The following is a 23,218-nucleotide window of genomic DNA, read 5'->3' as shown; positions in this document are numbered from 1 at the left end:
CAACAACAGTACTATATGAGCAGAGGGGTCTACTGATTCATGCTGCAGTGCAACACATAAAATAAAATAATAATAATAATAAAAATCTATGGGCCTGATTCAGAGCCACTCGTAAGCGGCCACTCGTTCGCTCTGAGCGATGTTTGCCCAACTGCGCATGCGTACGGATCGTTATACGCATGCGCGAACCAGTCAGTGCGGCCGAAATTCATGTGCTCGCAAAATAGCGAATGCCTGCTAATTTGAGTGACAGGATGAGGCGTATGTGGGTGGTAACAGGGGAAGGTGCTTGAAAACGGGGAGTGGAGATCCGATCGCAGGCATGCTTAAAGGTCAAAACGGGCGTTTTATGGGTGTGCATAATTAAAACAGCAGCGTCATTGACCACGTCACTGGGTTATTTAATAGCCAGAACTGCTCGCAAAATTGTGGTAGCAAAAACCAACCACAAGAATAGCGAGCAGTTCATACCCTGGTCGATGTACTCGATTAATCTAATAAATAGCGGACATGACGTAGGATGCGAGCGGCCAGGGGGCGTAGTTTCCCAAAAAACGTACGCAAGGTTTGTTCGCTCGTTCAGACCTAGAGGCGTGAACAGACCGCAAACAGCGAACGGTTCATTTGAATAGCCACCCCTATTCTCTGGACGAGCGAGCGCAAATAGCGTCCGGCTCTGAATCAGGCCCAATGTAGCTAGCAGCTTTGCATGAATGTGTCTAAATCTGTACTGAAACTCTGTACGAACACCATTGGGATGTATACATGGTACAACTCAGATGCATGCACAGACAAAAACATTGCACATTTCTGCTCATTCCAATTATGTGCTTTGATTTTTGATTTACTGACATGTATTCATCACATATTATTTATTATTATCCCCACTGCCCTGCCTGAGATATATAGCATTGTCCCTCTGCCACAGGGCACCAAGGTCAGGCTCACACATGGCATCCACCAACACACCTAAGAGGCCTATCCACTAGGTGAACTGAAAGACTCAACATCTAGTGTTCAGACCTTCAGGTCGCCGAGGTGCGGCGCCTGCACTGAACGGCGTTCACTGAGCGTCATTCAGTGCAGGAGTCCAACTTCCTATCTCTGAACTTCCCAAACCTGATGAGCATCGTCAGGTTGACAGGCATGTTCAGTAGATAGTTGGGGTCGGCAAGGACCCAGCGTACATGCCCATCGCTGGTCCTTGCCAGCTATCAATTACACGACTTTGTGAACAATGTGACCAAAATCTCCTGGTTTTGGTCGGATTGTTCGCAAAGTCGTGTAATGGATAGACCCCTTTAGATTCTCCTCAAGGATTTGTGACATTTCTGAGCGTACAGTTGCTTTCTGTGCCTTAACGATTTTAATTTTTTTTAAATGTCTACAGGGAGAAGGGCTTACATCATCATAAGAAGCAGAACCACCAGTCATAAATAAAGGCCAAGGTCTTAGCCTTTCCCTTTTCATGTTGTTTTCTTTACCACTGCAAAAGATTGGTTCTTTGATTTTAGATGCCCTGACTTATGCCCTGTACGCCCTTGGGCATTAGCTTTAGTAGATGATGTAGATGGACTAGTATCTTCATGACTGGTGGCACTGGCAGCAGCTCCAGCACTAGTATGTGGTTCCTGCTCTCCTCTCAACTGATCGTTCCCCATTTCAACAAACATGAATGAAGTGGGTTACAGCACACACATCAATTTGTACTAATTTTAAATATTACACTGCGGTATTAATGACCTACAGTGTCACAATATTTTTTATTAATAAGAAAAGAATAACACTGCGCTACCACTTTCAATGTTACAAGATTTTTTATGAGTAAAACACTGTGCTACCACTTACAGTGTCACAATATTTATTGTGAATAAGAAAAGAATAACACACTGCGCTACCACTTACAGTGTCACAAGATTTTTTATGAGTAAAACACTGCGCTACCACTTAGTGTCACAAGATTTTTTTATGAGTAAAACACTGCGCTACCACTTAGTGTCACAATATTTTTATGAGTAAAACACTGCGCTACCACTTACAATGTCACACGATTTTTTATGAATAAGAAGAAAAGAATAACACACTTCGCTACCACTTACAGTGTCACAAGATTTTTTATGAATAAGAATAACACAGTGTGCTACGACTTATAGTGTCACAATACTTGGATGATAAACTGCGGTCTGGCTGGCAGTGTCACCGAACAATAATAGTGTAGCTAGCACACAAACAAAAAAACTGAAAAAATATATTTTATTTTTAGTGGAATGATAATTTTATTTAACTTTTATATTTTTTACACTGGGGAAGAGCACCCCTGGATTGACAGAGCACCCCTGAATGACACAGCACCCCTTTATGTACTGCAGCCCTAGCTCCTTGATGGACAGGACAACACAGCAGCCCCCCTTTATGTACTGCAGCCCCATGATGGTACTGCAGCCCCAGCCCCATGATGGACAGGACAACACAGCAGCATCCCGTTATGTACTGCAGCCCCAGCCCCTTTATGGACAACACAGTGGCAGCCCTTTATGTACTGCAGCCCCAGCCCCTTGATAGTACTGCAGCCCCAGCCCCTTGATGGACAGGACAGCAGCACCCCTTTATGTACTGCAGCCCCAGCCCCTTGATTGACAGGACAACAATGACAGCAGCCCCAGCCCTTGAAGAGTTGAGAACACATGCACAGACAAAGCAGAACAGAGCACGTCTGTTCTATACACCCTCCACAGCCGGAGAGAAAATGGCTTCGATCACCGGGACCTTTATACAATACAAAACCCGTGAGAATCCAACAGCAGGATGATGACGTTTTGCCTCGTCTTGGATTCTGAGTTAGGCAGAAAAAGCGGAGCCGGACTCGGATCCTACTTGGATCTCCTATGTTCGGGTGGGTCCGGTTCTCGGAGAACCGTACTCGCTCATCTCTAGTATAAACAGGCATCCTGGATGTTTCCTAGGTTATATCTGATACTGCTGGACTAGTGCCAACATAGATACGGATCCCCCTCTTCACTGAGATAAGGATCTGGAGATAACATGAAGAAGAAGAAGAAGAAGAAAAGTAATCATGTTATAGACCATCAAATGAATGTAGCTCTGCGCATACATCCATTTAATTGGGCAGAGATTAAGAACTGCACACGATACATAACACACCAGCTCGGAGAGCAGACAGCTCAGACAGCAGACAGTGCTATTGCAGGACCCTGTTGAGAATCCTTATGAAATCCTTCGCTCAAACAGGACAAGAGAGAAAACATTTATGTTTAATGAAGTATTCAATCAAGCAGCTACCCATGAGCATGTGTATCATTCCACATTGAAGAACTTAGTGGATGATATCGTTTCCGGCTACAATGCTGCCATATTTGCCTATGGCCCAACAGTCACAGGGAAGACATTTACTATGATGGGTAAAGATCGAAAGCCCAGAGCAATATTCTGCATCCTGAAGGACCTGTTCAAGGCCATTGAGGAAACTGGAAGGAGAAAAAACTTCTGTGTCATTGTTCTATACTGAGACTTACAATGAAACTGTCAGGGATCTGATAAGACCTTCCTGTGGGTATTTGGCCCTTAAAGAGGATCCCTATGGCAATACCAAAATAGAAGGTATTGCTGAATTCTCCCCTAGCAGTCCTGAAGAGGCCATGGCTTTGCTGAAGAAGGGAAATAAGCAGCGCTCTCAAGCAGCCACGGCCGCCAATAAGAATTCATCCCGCTGCCATGCAGTGTTACAGGTCATTGTAAAGCAGACAGGCAATGACAGAGTGTGCACAGGCAGGCTGTACATGGGAGAGCTGGCGGGATCAGAACGAGCAAGCCAGACTAAGAACAGTGGCCAGACCATGAAAGAAGGTGGTTACATCAACTGCTCCCTTCTCGTCCTCAGAAATTGCATCATGGCGCTACATGAGAGACCAGGCATTCATATCAACTATCGGTACAGCAAGTTGACCTGGCTGTTAAAGGGCAAACTGAGTGGCGACATCAGGCTGGTCATGATCGCACACATCTGCCCTGTGGATAGTGCATATGAAGACTGTCGCAGCACACTGATCTATAGGAGCAAGGCCAAGCACATCAAGACTCGGGTGGAGAGGAATCGTATCTATGTCCCCTCCAAGACCCCTGAATGCAGTAGAGGAAACAAAGTGCTGCTGAAAGACACTCATCCTCCAGAGCCCGACCATAAGAACAACTTGCACAGCGCCCGGGACATTGATGTTATGAGTTGCACTGCAGTTTCACAGCATAAATTGCCCCCCATGGCCCCTATCCCAAGGAAACCACTGGCTGCATTTGAGGTGGAGAGTAACAATGTTGATGTCCTCCACAAGATCCCTGAGGGTGGCAGACGAATCAACGTGCAGCTGAAACTCATCCTCCAGAAAGGGACCATAAGAATGTGCACAATGACTGGGACATTGATGTTATCAGACACACCACGGGTTTGTGACATACATCAAAAAATGAATAAATAAAACCATATTCATTATATAAATGTGACTTGACTATGTTTTGATAAGCACCTAAAATAACAAAAATAGTGTCAGTGTCCAACTATATATGAACCTAACTGTATGTATATATTTATGTATATATACACACACACACACTATATACATACTATATATACATAAGTACTCACCAAAAACCAATATTCAAAAGTATCAATGCAAAAATTAAAAATAAGCTTTTCCATTGATGAGAAAATAAAATGAGATGTTTGGATTAGACTGGAGTGTGGAACAACATATGACATAGAGACTTTATAGGAACCCAGTAGTGACGGAACCTATGGGGACAGGAAGATGACAAGTTCTAGAAGTACGTACACACAGTTTTAGGACAGTCATTTAAATATTTATAGGTGAGAAGTGCCAACATACGACTAAGTATGCACTTACCAGCTCATGCTAAACAGTACAGATCCAATATCTATAATTATGCTATTAACTCTGTGGTAAGCTCCACCTTCAGTTTGGAAGTAGATATAGTTTGGTGAATTCCAGCAGAATGTGCGTTAAAGTCATGAAGGAGGAGTACAAGAATCCCGAGGTTGTGGTATCTGGAAGGGACATGTGACAGAATACAGGATCTTACATTGTGAATATTTCTGTAAATTAACATAAAAGGTTCAAAATATTTTTTTTAATGTATATCTCAAGTATAGGCCAACATGACCCATTTTATCAGGGAGAAATGTCTTTGGTACGCTATTCCACTAATTACTGACTATATTAACCTGGACTTAATGAATTAGTTGTTATAAAAATAAGCATTTCCATTAGTCAAGTAGTGGTAGTGATAATCAAGATTTTTTTTATTGGCTCTCTATGCTATTACATAATTTATGCTCATAATTTATGAGGCAGCTGAGTATGACAATTAGATATGTGCGCCGGACTATTTTTGCTGGATTTAGATTTGGTTCTTATTCTTCGTTCGGATTTGGATTTGCCAAACCACCGTTACTGGTTTTGGATTTGTATTTGCAATTTTTTTAAAAAAATTTACAAAAAAATCTAAAATCACAAAAACGCGGCCCTCAAGGCTCACCAACAATTCTGGTTTTAGAGATATCCATGGTTGAACACAGGTGGTTAAATCAAATTGACTGAGGTACTAATCAGTTAGTCACATTTTGTGTATGTTTCAATAATGGGGCCCATCCATCAGAGATGTATTGCCGCTATCCCGCGATGGTGCATCGCAGAAATCCAACATGTTGGATTTTCCCGATTTGACAATTGCAATCAAAAAACCAATCCGCTTACCATCATTTGACGATCCGCTTACCAAAAAAATCAGGCTCGGGCCGGCCCTGGCGATATCGACCAAGTCAGCCTGTTTGTTCTAGGGACCCCCGATCATTAAGATGTTAGGGAGTAGGTGCATGTTGCTGGATGTTTGATATTGAGCACATCCAGCACATGCAGGACGATCAGACAACGATATCTGATCAATGCCTGATCGACCCGTGTGTACGGGCCATAAGCCTCAGGTACAGCAAATTATTCCATCCATTAACATTCTACAAGATAATACCCTTCAGAAATGGTCCATAGGTTTCCTTACAAGGTTATAGTGAATCCATTTATTAGAAGGATCAGTATTGGTGTAGTATTGATAATACGATGCATGAAAGCAGGGAAATGAGAGAGAAGCAGAGAGTGAGCTTTAAAGGAACGTGGATAAGATAGTAATGCCAGATGTAAGGCCACTGCATAATGGGCAAAGCATCCTCACATGCCAAGGGTTGGCGATCCCTGATGTAATTATATGAAACATCTACAGTAAATAAAGGTAAATGTAAAGAGAGAAGAATGAGTGTAAACAGTTTTCCATTTTATCAGTTTTGTAACATGAAGTATTATTTGTTGTAGGTGGACATATTACCACAACTGCGGCAGCTACTGTGCCAGAAAGCCAGGATGTGTGAAATGGCTGCACTTTTTCCAGGTATGCTGTCTCATTACAACATGGAAGCATATTTTCCTTTACACACAGCACCACTGATATAACACCAGAACTACACAAATATTGATATTCTTTAGAACTGCACAAATATTGCTGAGCAGCTCATCAATCCTAGTCCCACAACTTTTACCATGCAGGGTAAATACAGACTGATTTTGATGTAGCACACAAACACTGAGCTTTGTTTTTAGTTTACACTGAAATTTTAGAATTCCGAGGCCTGATCAGAAGTGTACATTTTTGTTGCCGAAAATATGCTAATGAAACAGTTGTCGGAACTTGTACTGAGACGCCCACCAGAGCTATCGCAGCTGTCCGCAACTGCTTACACATACGCAGCATCAATCGCATATCATGCAAACATCGATTCTATAAATGAGTATATGGTCACTCAGAATGGCTGCCGTAACTATAATGCCGTAGTCCTGTTTCCTGCATACGAGATCCCAGGTGCAGGATGTGAAATGGCCCCAGAACGATCGAGACACATTTGCGTTTTTAGCCAACATTCACAGTTGCCTCCCCCAAGCGCTCCCTGTTTGTCAATCACACTGCGAATAAAGATTTGCAGCGTTCGACTATGGTAATGTACCTCAACACATGTGCAGTGGCAAAAAATCGCACCACTTGTGAAATCATCAGCATTGTGTACAGCTCTGAATCAGGCCATGAGCTACATAGGGGTCAGACACACCCTTAGGCAATAGGTTTGATTCTGAAACTGGCTGGATTTCAGCAAGTTCGCCGCTAAATTTAAGCAACAATCAGTTATAATACAAAACTAGTGTTATAACTGAGTGCCGCTTTAAATTCAGCAGTGAACGCGCTGAAATCCATCTGATAACGTAATCTTGGAATTTATTACATAACCTCCTAAATCTGCATGCTCATTATAAATTTGGGTGTAGATATACTCTGGTTCACCAGATTTAACTAATAATGATATGGATTACTTGTGCCAATGTAGATATATATATACAACTGGATCAACTTGTCGGTATCCGAAATGTCCTGAAATGAATATAAAGTGATACAGGTAGCAGTGTAAAGTTCTATGTGCACAGTCAATAGAAGGATCTCACTGGCCCGGGACAATCACCATCGGGCATACGTAAGATAGCTGGTTAGTTAATGATAAAAGTGCCATGGTGCTTCTGAGTAATATCATTGAAACTCCACAATATAGGAAACTATAAACCAGAACACTTGAGCAATCTGCTCTGTGAGATCCTGCTGCTACCAATAAATACCTCAGTGTCAATCCGGAATAGTTGTAATATGAGGCAACCACACTGTGGGCTTTGGCTATTAACGGGTGGATCCATTATTAGTAGATGGTCACGGTGAGGATGATTGTTGATCCAATTGAGAAATTCAAAATCATCCAGACAGGTAAGGCATATGGTAATCCAAAAAGGTTTCAAGAAGTCTCAGCGCTGGTGCAGTCTGTGCAGCCAAATAGTTCTCAGGATGCTCTTTTCAGCACTGGACTTAATACTGCTAGCCCCGACCCCTCTGCATGACGTAATGACGTCATGCACATGACATCATTACATCGGGCTCATCTCAGGCCGCCACAGGGAAAATCTTAGTCCTGTTACGGCACTGAATTGTACCCATGTTCTTGGATAATCCCATTGTTTAGTGAATAAAGGTGGCTACTGTGGGAGCTATTTCCTGCTGGAGCAGCTTGGGGCATATCATGGTAATGCATGTGGAATGTAAGTTAGCCGCAGTAATGGAAAATTCCAGATATTGTTTTGCAGCACGAGAGATTGTAATGAACTTCAAAGAGCCAGTATTATACATCTATTATTATTGTTTATTTATATGGCGCCACAAGTGTTCCGCAGCGCCTTACAAAGTACATAACAAAAAATGTGATTTACAGTACAATACAATGCAGGACAAGGACATGGATAATATACTGTACATTGATACATTGGTAACCATAACACGCAGATAAGCAACAGAGCATAAGCATCTAGTGTTAGGAGCCCTAGTGGGGAGTAAGAAGTAGAAGTAAGGAAAAGCACAAGAGGGTAGAGGATCCTGCTCGCAAGAGTTTACATTATATAATATGGTTCCTCAATTACTGGGTGTCTACATAATCTTTTAAGCCCATCTGATTTGTCCTCCGAGGTGTTGGTCATTAATTGCATTTGCACAACTCTATCATGTTTAATTTAGCATTATATAATGGTTAGTATTTCTTAACACAGTGTTTGTGCTGTTGTTTTTGTGGCACAATACTTACCCATGCACATTTGTCTTTGTTTAGGATAAATTGACTCTGTAGAACACTCATTTATTATGTGTTGATATAAATACATAATAAAATAGTAGTGTGAATATATGGATAAAGCATGTATGCCACACAACAACACACAAAAAAAATCATCATACAGATCTAATAAATAAATTCTTATGTGTTATATTGGGATGAATGTTTGGTATAGCAGTGTAGAGATGACTCTCCAGCACTAGGATTAAATGTAGTTTTCAGCAGTATGTTGGAATTTGGCAATGCTGAACTGCAGCCTAGCACTTTCCTGAATGATGCAGACTTTATTAATACAGTAATAAGGTTTTTTGCTCAGAACAGTGTCTTGTAAGCTCTTGCTTGCCATCTGCTGGTAAGCAGAACAAATGTCATGTTTTCTCCAAAATAATTGTAGGACAATTTATGGATTTTATTCTCTTATTATTTGCTGTAGAAATTGTGTATTTACATATTTTGTTATACAAACCAAATATATATTTTATAGGATCAAGTGTAAAGGGCGGTACACACTATATGTCGGCCGGATCGGATGACATATAGAGCACATCGTCTAGTGTGTACCCTCAGTGTCACTGACAATGTACGCTCAAGTGCACCGCCAGCGACATCCCCTGTTGGACAAGCGACATTGTCAGCGAGGGCCATGTTGCCGAATGCAGTCCAGAGTAACACTATGGTCTTGCAGAATGGCCACCTGATCTGAGATGCCAGAGCCATGTTTTGTGCATTCAGAATCACAGACGCAGGCAACGGTCAGGGCAGGCCTGCATTTTTGGCGGCACATCCCATAACCTCCCCCAAATGGCCCTTAACTGTAAATCACTCTCTAAACTCACCTTACAGGTGTCATTCTAATGGAGCATACACACGGTCAAATGTGTCAGATGTGTCTGATGAACGATTTGACCAACGATTTGAACGATTTGAACTATGAACGATTTTTGACTGCATTAAAATGACTGAAATCATCCAAAACTGACTGCAAACACATCAGATGTCAGATATCGTTATCTGACCATCGGGAACGCGCATCGTTCATCGTTCAGACATGTCAGATAGGTAAGATTTTCCTTCAGATATGAACGATTGAACTAATTTTTAAAATAATTATCGTTCAGATCTGAAGAAAAATCTGCCCGTGTGTATGCACCATAAGTTTTATCCCCTTTTCTTGTGGCTGATGATGGGATCCATGCATTTTAATAAAAAGTAATCTTGGCTTTGATAATATGTTCCAAATTAATTTTTCTTGTGTCTCTGTTTCTAAAGAACTTCATAATCTTTCAATATGTGCAACTTATTCTGGAGAATCTTGGGAAAGGGAAATCACCTCCACTGTAAGAACTTGGGACATAAACCACTTACCCGACACATATTTGTAAGTATTTAATCACCATGTATGTGCCACGTGTTTCTCAAATTGGAGGTTATTTGGATTTGGACATATTTGAATCCAAAATTTAAAAAAAAAATGCGTTATGCACAAATGGCACTTAAAGTGTATTTTATTAATTTCTCAGTTAATATGTCACCCATTTCACATGGGTACAGGGATAAGATGTAGCGCTTACAGCACAGAGCTGTCTTTTTCTTTGGAGAAGCGGTTACTGTGAGGCAGTAATAGGCAACCATTACACTGTCCGTGCAGCACATCATTTTTGCAGAGGGCACTCCTCTCTCTCTGTCTCTCTCCCTCTCTGTTTCTCTGTCTCTGTCTCTCCCTCTCTCTCTCTGTCTCTGTCTCTCCCTCTCTCTCTCTCTCTCTCTCTCAGGATCTCCTCAGCTGCTTAATGGCGTCTCCAGCTCCTGCTCTCCCAACGTATCCAACTGTCACTCCTCAAACTGCTCTTTTTTTTTTTGTATAAACTTTACTTAAAATGGCACTGGCCTCTACACCTTGTGCTAAGATGACCTTATTTTAGTGGGATCTCGCAGCCCACAAGATGGCTGTCATCAGAGCCGCTTGTAAAGTAGAAATTTGCAGTACTGTGGTAGTATCTGTGGCTAGGATAGTTCTTTAAGCCTTACCTCACAACTGTGGGGTATCACATGTGCTGTAATGTTGGCAAAGATTTAAATGCAGGGAGTGCAGACATTATGTGAATTAATTAGTCACCATCACATTTCACTGATTCCATTCAAGACAGCTTAGAGATCTGATGGAGTGGGCATAGCAATACCATGAGATTCTCTCTGCAATAATGATCTGTTACTCTGAAGCAATGGTGCTTGCCAAGGGGGCTTGGTCACACAATCTTGGGGACATGGATAGGCCTCTCTGACAAGCCTGGGTCCCCAGTGAGGTACCTTTTATCAAGCCCCCTTCTTTCACTATCCCATTGGCTACTTTTTTAAATGTCCCAACCAGGAGGATATCAGATGGATGTAGAGATGGGAGATGCAGTGAGGGAGGTTTTGGCACTGTAAATTGCGGCTTTGTCTCCATTGTACAATGCCATGATTTGTGGCATTGTACAATGGATGTTTGACCCTGCTGACTAGAGTCATTGCAAATAGTGCAATCAATCCCTGGGAAGTGAGGAGGACCCAAGAGACTAGTCTGCTGTCCCAGGACTCCAGGAGCTTCATTCATTTTGTGATTGTCCAATACATTCTTGCAGAGTACATAAGTATGGGAAAATCCCCTCTTCTAATGTAATTCACTTAAGTCATTAATTGATTAGGTCCATCTCCTGGTTCTTTCTCCCTCTTGTTTGCTTTCAGCAGTGTCTTTCCACAATTCATATTGTAATTTTATTTATATTGATTTATTTTTATATATAATATCTGATTAACATTATATCTGTTTTGAAAAAATGTACATAAACATGAAATATTGATGCATGCTAATAGATTTTGTATGTAACCTTCTATGTTATAGAAATGTAAGGTTCATCCACCAGCATTATCCATCCCCAGCTACTCCACTCATCAGGACATTTGTGCTAATCACATCTCTATCACCACTCAGAGCATTTATTCATTCCATCGCAATGGTTCAGAGCCAGCCCAAGAAAGCATTTGCTCCAATAAAGGTACCGTTCTTTATTGTTCAACTGATAATTGATGAGGAATAACAATGCATTACATTCTCTATATTAGTCAATGACTGTTGACAGCTGCAGCCCATGAGGTATAGCTCACATACTGTAACTGTGTTAGCTGTCGCTCTAATTCCTGCATGACCCAGAAGTACTATGTAGGTTGCTCAGTGCATTGCTTGCATGAGGTAATCCCTATGTTTAGGTGTGTTTCCCTAGCAACCCTTATGCATCAGTGGTGTCGCCAAGGGGGTATAGGCCGTACCTTGTGTCACCCTCGGAGGGGGTGATACCAAAATGCCGGCTCCTCCTCAGTGACAGGAGCTGGGTGTTGTGACATTCTCCTGCAGCACTCAGCTCCTGTTACAGAGGAGGAGGTGACAGTTTAGGAAATAGTCTCCGGGGGCAGCCCAGCTGGGCACGCCCCCCCCCTGGAGGGATATCCCATAAGGCCACAACCCTTTTGTTAGGTCATGCCCCCTTTTCAGGTGCGCGCAGTTTTGCTGCGCGAGGGGGATACGGAGTGCGCAACGGGTGTCACCAGACCCGGTGACGCCTCTGTTCTGCAAGCCGTACATTACGTTTTGTTTTTTTTTGCCAATAGGATAATACATCTTCCACATGTACAACTAAACTGACTAGCTCTAGCCACATATCTATACTGTTGTGGGGTCAGGAGCAGATCATGTAATCACCAGAGCCCATAGCAATATGTGGACTGGCACAGTGATGTGGATTATATACCCTGAGCATGTGTCGGGGCCTGTGAGGTGAAGCTCTGTTTGGGCTTCACTGTAATAACAAAACTACAGCCATAGGGAGTTGTGCAGCAGTACAGCTCCTTCCATCCTGTGCCCTGGTGGTAGCCCCTCCACTGCATGGGAACAAATATACCCATTTCTGCACCTTTGTTTTCAGCACAAGTTAGCATTACATAATTTACATACACACGTCTGCTTATTCTGTAATAGAATGTTTACATGTTCATTCTGAAAACAAGACACATTCAGATATAAATGAAGTGACTGGTGCCGCTACCCAGACGGCACCTGTTTCCATTGTGCTAGGTGCCTATAGGCGCACACCACTACACAGAGAAGCCTTGGACTCATACCTGTCCGCTAACAATCTTCCTGTGCACTGATCAACAGGCAATAACTTTCCGCTTTCAAATAAAGGTACCCCTTCTTTTTAGGTACAATTATGTGGGAGATATAGGACCTTTAAGTCCCTCCCCCATTTTCTAGTACCTTTTTACACCTACTGGAATCTACTAGGGATAAAAAGACTGGCTAGGGAGTCGTGATTGTGGCCTATGCAGCCACATCATCCACTTTTACAGCATTAATCACATAGGACTAATGCTGCTATGGTGAATAGCAGAGCCGTAACTACACTTTTTGGTGCCCTGTGACAGAAAGAGCATTGGCGCCCCCCTCATTTTTCAGAGGGACATAATGCACCCAAAAAAGGGGAATGACCTCATGGGGAAGGGCCAGGGGAGGCCAGGAGATGCTGGGGATGAAATAAGAGGAAGCTACAAGTGAGAATGATAATAAACAGAAACTTGTCAGGTCCAAACAGCGCCCTCTGACCTGTGGTGCCCTGTGCGATGGCACCGGCCACACTACCCTAGCTATGGCCCTGGTGAATAGCACTGTTATACAGGCTATGATCATTACTACTTGGCTGGATAGTGAATGAAAGCCACAAAGAATGTGATCTTTAATTTGGGACGAGCAGCAGGCTCTCGAGGAACCAACCCAAACCTTCAAAATGGTTCCAGCCCCAGGTGGCATATCCCACATTCCCAACCCGTTCCTGCACTCATTGCACATTTGGCACACACCTAGGGGTAAATTTACTAGGTATTGGGTTTGTCTTCTAAAGCATATTACTGGACAATGCAGTGTGTTGGATTATCTATTTTTATTCGATAATGATCAGTTTCTGGCGTATACGAGATCAGTTGATTTGCCCGATTTACAATAGACTATGTTGACAAATAGGAGCAAGAATCTTCTAACAGTTGGCAGTGGTTTCAAAGCACTGCACAGATCAATATGATCAAACACATAACCAGCCACGGACTCCTGAGCTCATTCTGGTACTGGAAAGGCGGGGTAAACCTTGGCGTGAGGTCCCCGTTTTTCCTGTAACCAGCACCGGGCTAACCAGGGGGGTTTACACTATAGCAGGGACTCTCCCTACTATAATGTAAAACCAGTCCCAAATCGGTCAGCCCTGGCCTGGAAATCCTTGGAAAGTGGAGACCTCCAAAATAGTCCCTACTTTCCGAGGATTGATCTTGTCAATTGTGCTGCGATTTGGGTGTGATTTTGATCAACTGGACAAACACGATTCTTAGTAAATCCATGATTTCTATTCTTCTCAATGTTAACTATACCAGGTTTAGTCCAATGGTCTAATAAAGTCTATTGCAGTTGTAACCCCCCCTTTAACCTCTGTAGGGACACTAGGTTACTAACTCCTAGGTTGTCTAATGTGTACCCACCCTCAACTTCCTAAGTGCACCTTTTGTTAATTCAGTGTCTCAACCCAATTATTAGTACTCAATGTGGGGCCTACTTGGGAAAATCCTAATTTAAGTTTGTCAATAAATAATAATGAATCGAATAAGTCAAGTAAGTATACATATATTTTAATATAAAACATAATTTAAAACATAAACTAGGACTAACAATTAATAGTTACATGCATTACCATCTACCTGTGCATTTCATCTTTACATACACTAACATAATTATACATATTACCATAAACACACTTCTGTTGTCCATTATAAAGAAACAGTTACACACAAAATAAATATTAGCATATTACTTTATACTAACCCTTCATACAAATACCTATATCAAATATTTGTATTTCAAATATTAATATAACCTTAAAAAGTTTGGTGATAGAAGAAGGGTACAATAGGCAATTCAACAGTATAATTGCATAACATAATGAATATATACATTCATTATTATTCCCACTGATGGTTACAATTGGTTACTTATGTGTGTCCAAATATATTTACATTTATATATGTATGTAACATCGATTCAGTCTCTCTCATGTTGGGTTAAATTAACTCCGGATAGCATAGTTGCCTTTACTCCTGTTATGGAGCGTACACACGGTCAGATTTGTCAGACTTGTCAGATTTGTCAGATGAACGACTGAACGATTGAACGATTTGAACGATTTTACCAAAGTTTTGAACGATTGCACGATTTTTGACTGCATTAAAATGAATGGAATCGTCCAAGTCTGACTGCAAACCCATCAGATGTCAGATATCGTTATCTGACAAACGGGAACGCGCATCGTTGATCGTCCATCGTTCAGGCATGTCAGATATGAACGATTTTCCTTCAGATATGAACGACTGAACGATTTTTAAATCGTTATCGTTCATATCTGAAGGAAAAATCTGATCGTGTGTATGCACCATTAGTGTTTTATATATATATATATATATATATATATACACACACAAGCGAATATCACACCAGAGGTTTAAACTCTGTTACTTTTAAATATTTTTGATGACTTTGTGTAAGTTATCATACCCACCCTTCCAACTTCTCAGCTGTCTATATTCCCCTTACCCCTATTAGCTTTTATATAGTCAACTATTTATATGCCTCAGCATTAGTTTAACTGTCCTTGTAGGAAGAATACCCAACGCAGTCTCTTCAAATTACTGCTGTTAATTACTCCCCCAGCTCTTCCCTCAAACAGACAGCTATGGATATAATGAATCCTATACAAGTTTATAGCTTGCACTGCTTGCCATAATAGTCCTTCCTTCTCCACCTTTCATTTAGTGCTGGGCTCTGTGATGCTGCTGAATATATAATATTCTGCTGACTGCTCTCAGCCCCTCCAGCTACCTGCCTGTCTCCTCACACGCAGCTGGCTTCTCCGAGGTAGCTCTGCTCAAAGCTGCATGTCACAGGGCACTTACTTCTATAAGCAGCCTTTCCTCCCACCGTGGTCAGCGGGCAGACCTGCTCCCCAGTGACAGCTGCCGATGGGAAGCCCTACCGCCAATCACTCTCTCACCTCTATAGCTGCCGATGAGCTGCCACTAACAGGTCTTGTCACAGCCGCTGCGCTTACTGCTGCAGCCACCCGAACTCAGGCGCGGCTGCCGCTGCCTGGAACTTGTCACTGCTGCCGGTCTCTACCGTCAAAAGAGATCCACTCCACTCACTGATCACCAGGCACCACCGGCCACTCCATCGATGGCACTGATGCTTGGCCGATGATGCCTGCCTCCTGTCAGCGGTAAGCATCCTCACGCGAGTACCTTCCTTAGCTGCTGCTGCTTTTACAGCACCCCCTGGGTAACACATTCAAAAGTTGAATTTGACATGCAATTTCAATGTGAGTGTGCCTGTAGTAAATCTACGATTTGCAAAATCATGGGAAATTGTAGAAAAATCACAAATCGACCAAAAATCGAACCTTGGTAAACTTACCCCCTACTCTCAAATATTTTGAGGAGTGATTTAGCACTTCTCAAATCGCCTCAAATCACATGCAGTGAAAATCGTTTTTTCACTACATTTACTATTAGTCGATTTGTTTTGCAATTTGTAAAACAAATTCAATTTGAGTCGGTTTTGAAGAGTGATTTGCTGTTCGATTTGGCAAGTTCATGTCCAGATCGAACGGCAAATCACCCTTCAAATCACTCTTCAAATCCCCGACACAATAAACTGCTTCATGCTTTCACTTTCAGCATGAGCAGTTCGTTGTCACACAGATACATGCAGATATCAGTGAGATGCCTGCATGTATCTGCCTTGAAAAATGTGTAGTAAAGAGTTAAAATGTTTTCAAAAAAACGTGAGGTCCCCCCCTTAATCAGAACCAGCCCCGGACTTTGCCAACCCAGTTCTGGTTTTTGAAGGGGTCTCCAACTCCCCAGAGATCCCTGGCCTGGGCTGACTAACGGTCAGGGCTGATGCTGTGGCTGTGGGGCCCGGTGATAGGGCTCCCCTTGCTGTGGTATCAGTCCCCCATTAGAAATGGTCCAGGCATGGGCAAACGCAGGATTTTTAGAGGGGGGTTTCCATAAGCGTGCGGGCTGGGACACTGAGGGGGTTACAGGGAGGGTGAAGGCGAGGATACTGAGGGGAGTTACAGGGAGGGTGAGGGTGGGGACACTGAGGGGGGTTACAGGGAGGGCTGAGGGTGGGGAAACTGAGGGGGGTTACATACATATTTGTTTAAAACATATACACAGGCAACATTTTCTGGGGAACACAGAAAATAAAATGTATCCTTAGATTATGTAAAAAAGTCCCCTTTATTTTCTGCTTTGTGCCTATGATTTCAGATGTTTAAAAAGTTTGTGCTCAGTACTGTGTGTTTGTGGACCCCCCATGTACCTCCTTTTATAATGAATGGGAATCATGAATGCAGGATCCATGCTGCCATAATGAACACACAGCCCATCTCGTTTTTCCCCCACCACATCTCTCATGGCCTACAGTCTACAAACTATCACATGCAGTAGGGTAAATAATAACATATTCCAATGCAGGCCACACACTTACCTTAGCTTTTGGTGGTTCCTCCTCTCCTCTCCGCTCCTTCAGGGTCTAGGACTGTGGACATGCAGATGTTGCATCGAGTCCGCGGCATCCTCCTCCTGTAATAGCGCGCTACTCCGAAGCACACCCGGATCACCCCTTAGTTTCACCTATGCCGTTGATTGTGCAGAGACTGAGACAAGGCTGTCTCCATCTCTAAAAAAAAAATTTGGTTGGTCAGGGGGGTTTCTGGGTACTCAGAAACCCCCCCCCCTGCGTGCGCTAGTGCCAGGGCTGGTTCTGGATCTTACAGGGGAACCCTACGCAAATTTTTCCCTGTAAATCCAGAACCAGCTCTGCTTCCCATAGCCCAGTGCTGGTTGTACTAAGTACAGTGAGACCCTACATCATTTTTTCCCTGTACTTAGTCAATCAGAACTGGGTTGGCAAAGTCCGGGGCTGGTTCTGATTAAGGGGTGTACCTCACGTCAATTTTTTTCTTAATTTAACTAATTGCTTTTTACAGTGAGATACATGCAGGCATCTCACTGATGTCTGTATGTATCTGTGTGAATCCGACCTGCTCATGCTGAAATCGAAAGCATGAAGCATGTCCATTGTATTGGGGATTTGAAGAGTGATATGAAGTCCGATTTTGAGGATGATTTCAAACCGAATGATAGTAAATAAGGGTTTTGTGTGTTGGGCTATGTAAAAGTACCACTGTTTTTCAAATGGTCAATTTGAGGGCGATTTGAGTCCAAAGTTGATTTGAAGTCCGATTTTACATGCGATTTGGCCTTTAGTAAATACTCAAAACCAAAATCGAATCCAAATCGAATGAAAATCGCACCTCAAATCACTCACAATGCCAAATCGACCTTTAGTAAATTTACCCCAAGGTGTGTGAAGAGGCAGAATCATTTTGAGAGACCACTTTGCAAAAGTGTAAACTTTACATCTTCAATTCAACCTCAAACAACTTATTGAACACCCCATTAATTTAATTTAAAAAATGTTGTTTTTCTGCTAAAACACGGCTTCATTTAGCATCATTTGTGGCTTACGTTACACATGGCAGTGGGGAAACATGAGAACTGTCTATGGGCCTGATTTACTACGGATCGCAATATTGAGTACGCACACAGTTCAACTGCGATAGTATACTAATCCGTTGCGAACGCAATGCAAACTCAGCACTACAGAAGGACGCCCACTTTACATTGCACACCTCCGTAATACTTAGCAGAATAGCGAAACCATCGGTACAATCGAGTACCGTCGCAGCCTTGCTAACAGCCACGCATGTTATGAGACCTCACACTGCGTATGGCATTGCTGTGGACAATTTAAGCACGCCCCTGAAACGGCATGCAAACGCACTGGGATGCCGGCGTTTCGCAGACCCCCCCTCATCACCACTCACAAATGGCACTTCCTGTCAATCACTCTGCGATGGGTCTGTGTAGCCATTGCGATCGCAGTCCCGATCGCAGTGGCTGGTTCGCACACTGCAATGCATACAGTACATATTCGCAGAATGCAAAGATCGGCCGATTGCGTGTGTAATTGCAGTTGCGTACGGTAATGAATCAGGTCCTATGTTGTGTGAGTTTGTAGATTTATTTTATATAGGGCAAGGTGCGCCTAGAAATAATCTGCATTACCGAGGTGCAACTGGAAGGAACAAAATAAATCCTGTTAAAAGGATAAGATGACTCAATATCCATCAGCAAAGAGCTAGTGCAAAAATCAAGACTGTTTGGCCCCTGCACAACAGTGTCTCCATAAAAATGCTCTAATTTCTATATTTTTACTTTTCAGTATGCAATCTAATACTATTTGCAAGGAGCACTCCCAGTCCACCCAACTCCTGCTATCAGCTGGTCTAACTTTTATGTTCCTTCATAAACATCACCTTGCTCTGCACTGTGGCGAACATCTAGCTGCTCTTACACAAACCAAGGAGCATGACACGTCAAGGAGAATTTACTGTACCTCGCCACTTTGTGCCATGTAAATTACTTTCTTTATCATGTAATTAAAAACTGTACATAAATGTGGAAGTATGAAAAGATAAGCTCAGTAATGTGTAACTGAAAGTGCATTGTAAAGAAGCTTTATGACCACAAGGTGTCTCTGTCTGGACAGGTTTTGTTGCTACTGTATATTGCCCATTGTGCTCCAGATGAATATGACAAGGTCGCTGCAAATGTCTATGTCAGAATAATGTAAAATAGATTTTTGTAACAATAAACCCAATGTTCTGTCTCCGCTGTAACATAAATAATAGAAAGATAGTTTTGACTAGCTGACAGACATTGTGCAGATCATTTCTGGAGTCATTGGAGCCTATTTGAAGATGATAGAACACAAAGACCAATAATGCTGAACTTCCAATTGCATTTACTAGAATATCCAATAATGTGCTTTTTCATTTCAGTAGGACCATTTGCTGACATGTCATTGGCCAACATAAAGGCTTGGCAAGAGTAATCCTAGGTCACTGTGATTTCTGCATTAAAGGAAGATAATACATTAGAGCTGTCCATGGTTGTTCTGACTTATACATTTGGGCACATTTCATACTGGTATTGTTCATTGTTGTGATGTGATTTCAGGACAAGTTAGCACAGCTAAAGCTCACGCTAGTATATGGTTTGTTGAAAAACAAGCCTCTGAATTATTTTTTTTTTAATGCTGTGGATGCGCACTTTATAGGGAACAATCATCTCTATTCCAGTGCCTTCAAGTTACATTTACTTTTTGTTGTAAAAAATACCCTGAACTACATTATGTATTCTTTAGTCTTTTTCAAGGAAACTTGGACCTTGCAAACATTGTCTCTGATGCCATATATGACTTCTATGTATTACTTGTGTACTCTCAAAATAAAAAGTTTAAACAATACACAATGATGCACTGTTCCAGTTCTGCACCGTGTATGCAAGTGCAATTGTTGGGCAATCACACAATTACAACACACACAGCAATCAGCTCCAATAAAATCTGTATTTCCTTTTAATCAAATATTCCACTAAAATTAGGGCATTACAATTGGTCATAGTAGATTGACTGTCTTCCACATGTTAGTTTTTTTAGTTTGATGGCAAATAATCAGGCTGAATGACCGTTTGTACACATGTGGGCAGTTTAACTTCACCCACATGGATCAGTGTCAGCCTTTAAGAGGTCTATTCATCATTACATAATTATCACTAGTGATAATTATGTTTTAAACTCGCTGCAAGTTTAAAAAATGTTTTGAAGGCATTCGTCATGCCTCACTAACAAAAGTATCACTTCTGAAAAGCTGCTCTATTTGCGGAGTCAGCTTTTCGGAAAAGAGATACCTTTCCCTGAGTAGCTGAGGAATCCATAAGGATTTCCTCACTGCGTGTATACTCCCCCTCCTCACCTCAGGGCCTGCAACAGAAATCTTGGGGTACACTGATACCTCTGCCCCACCCCCACATCTAAATTAAAAGTCTACATGATGAATATAGGCAACAAGTCCTAACAAATGCAACATCTGTATATATATATATATATATATATATATCTATAATGCAGTACAGGTGGCACTCTCAGTATAGAAATATGAAATCTTAGTTCAACGTTTCAAATTTTATGCAAACTTTTCATGAGGAATGTACCCAGTACTTTAGTATATTTTATTCAGCCACAGTGCCGAGTATTGTTTGGCCGATATATATATATATATATATATATAGATATATATAAACATTGTGACAGGGACAGCATGCTTTCACATGAGGTTAATATGGAGCAGCAGGTTTGTGCAGAGATGGAGCAATAAACATCATGGTAATGAGTCGAGTTCAGGCTTTCCTGGGATCAGTTGTAACCCACAAGCAAGGCTAATTTGCTACACCTGTTATCTGTCTTTAAGGTTGTGTCAGTGCAAATCCACAATGATCCTGATGGTGAATTAGTTGCCCAGGTTATAGGCCTGGGGTTGACTAGTGTTAGGGATCCTGGACCTGAGGGTCCACTAAAAGAACTGTGTTGCTGTATGGAAGATACTGTGTACCTTCTGTAACACTTTCTGAACACTGCACTGACCTGTGTATCTGCCTGTGGTGAGAAAGAAAGTAAACTTGTGTTTGATTTTAATCTGGTTTATGTGATTCTTGTCATATATATATATATATATATATATATATATATATACATACACAGTATATATATTAAAACAACCAAGATGGTCCGGTTCTCCTTGTTAAATATAGTCATCGCTGGGTGCCCGCACATAATATACAAACAAGATCCATGTGGTGCAGCAGTCCAGGCTTTAAATAAACGACTCTTACAGCAGCATATAGTTTGGCAATGTTTCAGTGCCCTATATACTGTATGTGCCCTATATGTTGTCCTGACAAAAGTGCCACACATATAGGGCACTGAAACGTTGCCAAACAATATACTGCTGCAAGAGTCATTTATTTAAAGCCTGGACTGCTGCACCATGTGGATCTTGTGTATATATATATATATATATATACTGTAACCAAGACACAGCGGCACTCTCTGGACTTTTTGAAAATTTTAGCTGAAGTTTATTGAATGCCACAAGGATGCAATATAATCTATTGTTTAAAATCTCAGTTCGATGGAAGGTTGCAAATATAGGCTAAATATACCCATTATAAGTAAGTATCGATATATCATTGATTAATGTATATGTTAGATCTTCAATTACATAAACACATGAAGAGGTAATTTTTCATTCAATCCCATAGGGTGTATGGTACCCAGTCTATGGATCCATGACGTTTCAAGTCTCTGCAGTTGCCCCCTCTATCACCCCCTGTTTTGAAACGGAAAAAAAAAAGATATGCAGCGCCGTGAAGCGGCGCTGCACGCTGGGGAGAGGGGGCGCTCTGAGCAGTCAGTGTGATCGCTCTCCCCACAGGCTTAGGAGACTGCTGTGGCTGCTGCTCAGCAGCCACGAGCAGTCTCCACTGCAGCTCAGCACACGCTGTGTGCTGGGCTGCTGTGAGGGAGGGGGAGCGGCGCCGGGCCCCTCAGGAAGCCCGGGCCCGGGTTATCTGTACCCGCTCCCCCCCTCTCGGCGCCCCTGGTCATCAGAGGGGGCCAGCCCCGTCGCGTGCACGGCTCCCCCACACACTGCCTGTCCCGGTCCGCTGCAGCGTGTAATGAGGATTTTACTTCCATAAAGGTAAGCGCATTTAGCAATCACTTTTGTTATGTTTCTGTAAATTACTGCATTGCCTAGCCTTGATAAAAGGGTCCTGCGCGGCCCTGAAACGTCGGCATCCTTGTGGCATGCAATAAGCTTCAGCTAAAATTTTCAAAAAGTCCGGAGAGTGCCGCTGTGTGTTGGTTACAGTGTTGAATTTTCTGCAGAAGGCACCCTGGCAACTATCCACAACATATATTGAGTGCCGGTTCTCTTTTGGATCATATATATATATATATATATATATATATATATATATATATACAGTGTATATATATCTACTATATAAAAGTGAAAATTTGTCCTTCTGTCTTTCTATACAAATCCACAGTTTACAAGCCACGATCGTGAAATTTTACATATGAGAGTATTAAAACACGGCGTAGGCAACTAAAAAATTTTTAAATCTAAATTAATTACTGTTAATTTTTAATTAATGTACAAACACAATTTTTACATAGCATTCGCCCTCTACAGGTCAAGTACGGAATTACAAAAGGATTTAGCTTATCTACTATTTTTTCTTTTCTATCTTCTCTCCAAAATCGAGATTAATTACTGTTACTTTTTAATTCATTAAAATCCATAATTTTTGCATAGCATTCACCCTCTACAGGTCAGGTAC

At 42.0% G+C, this 23,218-nt stretch overlaps 1 protein-coding gene and 1 pseudogene across 5 annotated transcripts in view; both read left to right on the top strand.

The window, feature by feature from the left end:
* The window catches only part of CPED1 (cadherin like and PC-esterase domain containing 1), a 433,838-nt gene that overhangs the window by 88,729 nt on the left and 321,891 nt on the right, over positions 1–23,218 (top strand). For all 5 annotated transcript variants that reach the window (XM_088457671.1, XM_088457670.1, XM_088457669.1 and 2 more), the window contains 3 exons: positions 6,396–6,471; positions 10,043–10,151; positions 11,655–11,808. In XM_088457671.1, the coding sequence (XP_088313797.1) occupies positions 6,396–6,471; positions 10,043–10,151; positions 11,655–11,808 (339 nt within the window). The remainder of the gene's footprint in view (positions 1–6,395; positions 6,472–10,042; positions 10,152–11,654; positions 11,809–23,218) is intronic.
* On the top strand, positions 3,043–4,490 carry LOC148537994 (kinesin-like protein KIF19 pseudogene; annotated as a pseudogene).

This window comes from Taudactylus pleione, unplaced genomic scaffold (assembly GCF_031769625.1).
Source record: "Taudactylus pleione unplaced genomic scaffold, aTauple2 ptg000041l, whole genome shotgun sequence".
Lineage (NCBI taxonomy): Eukaryota > Metazoa > Chordata > Amphibia > Anura > Myobatrachidae > Taudactylus > Taudactylus pleione.
This window is presented reverse-complemented; position numbering and strand designations above follow the sequence as displayed.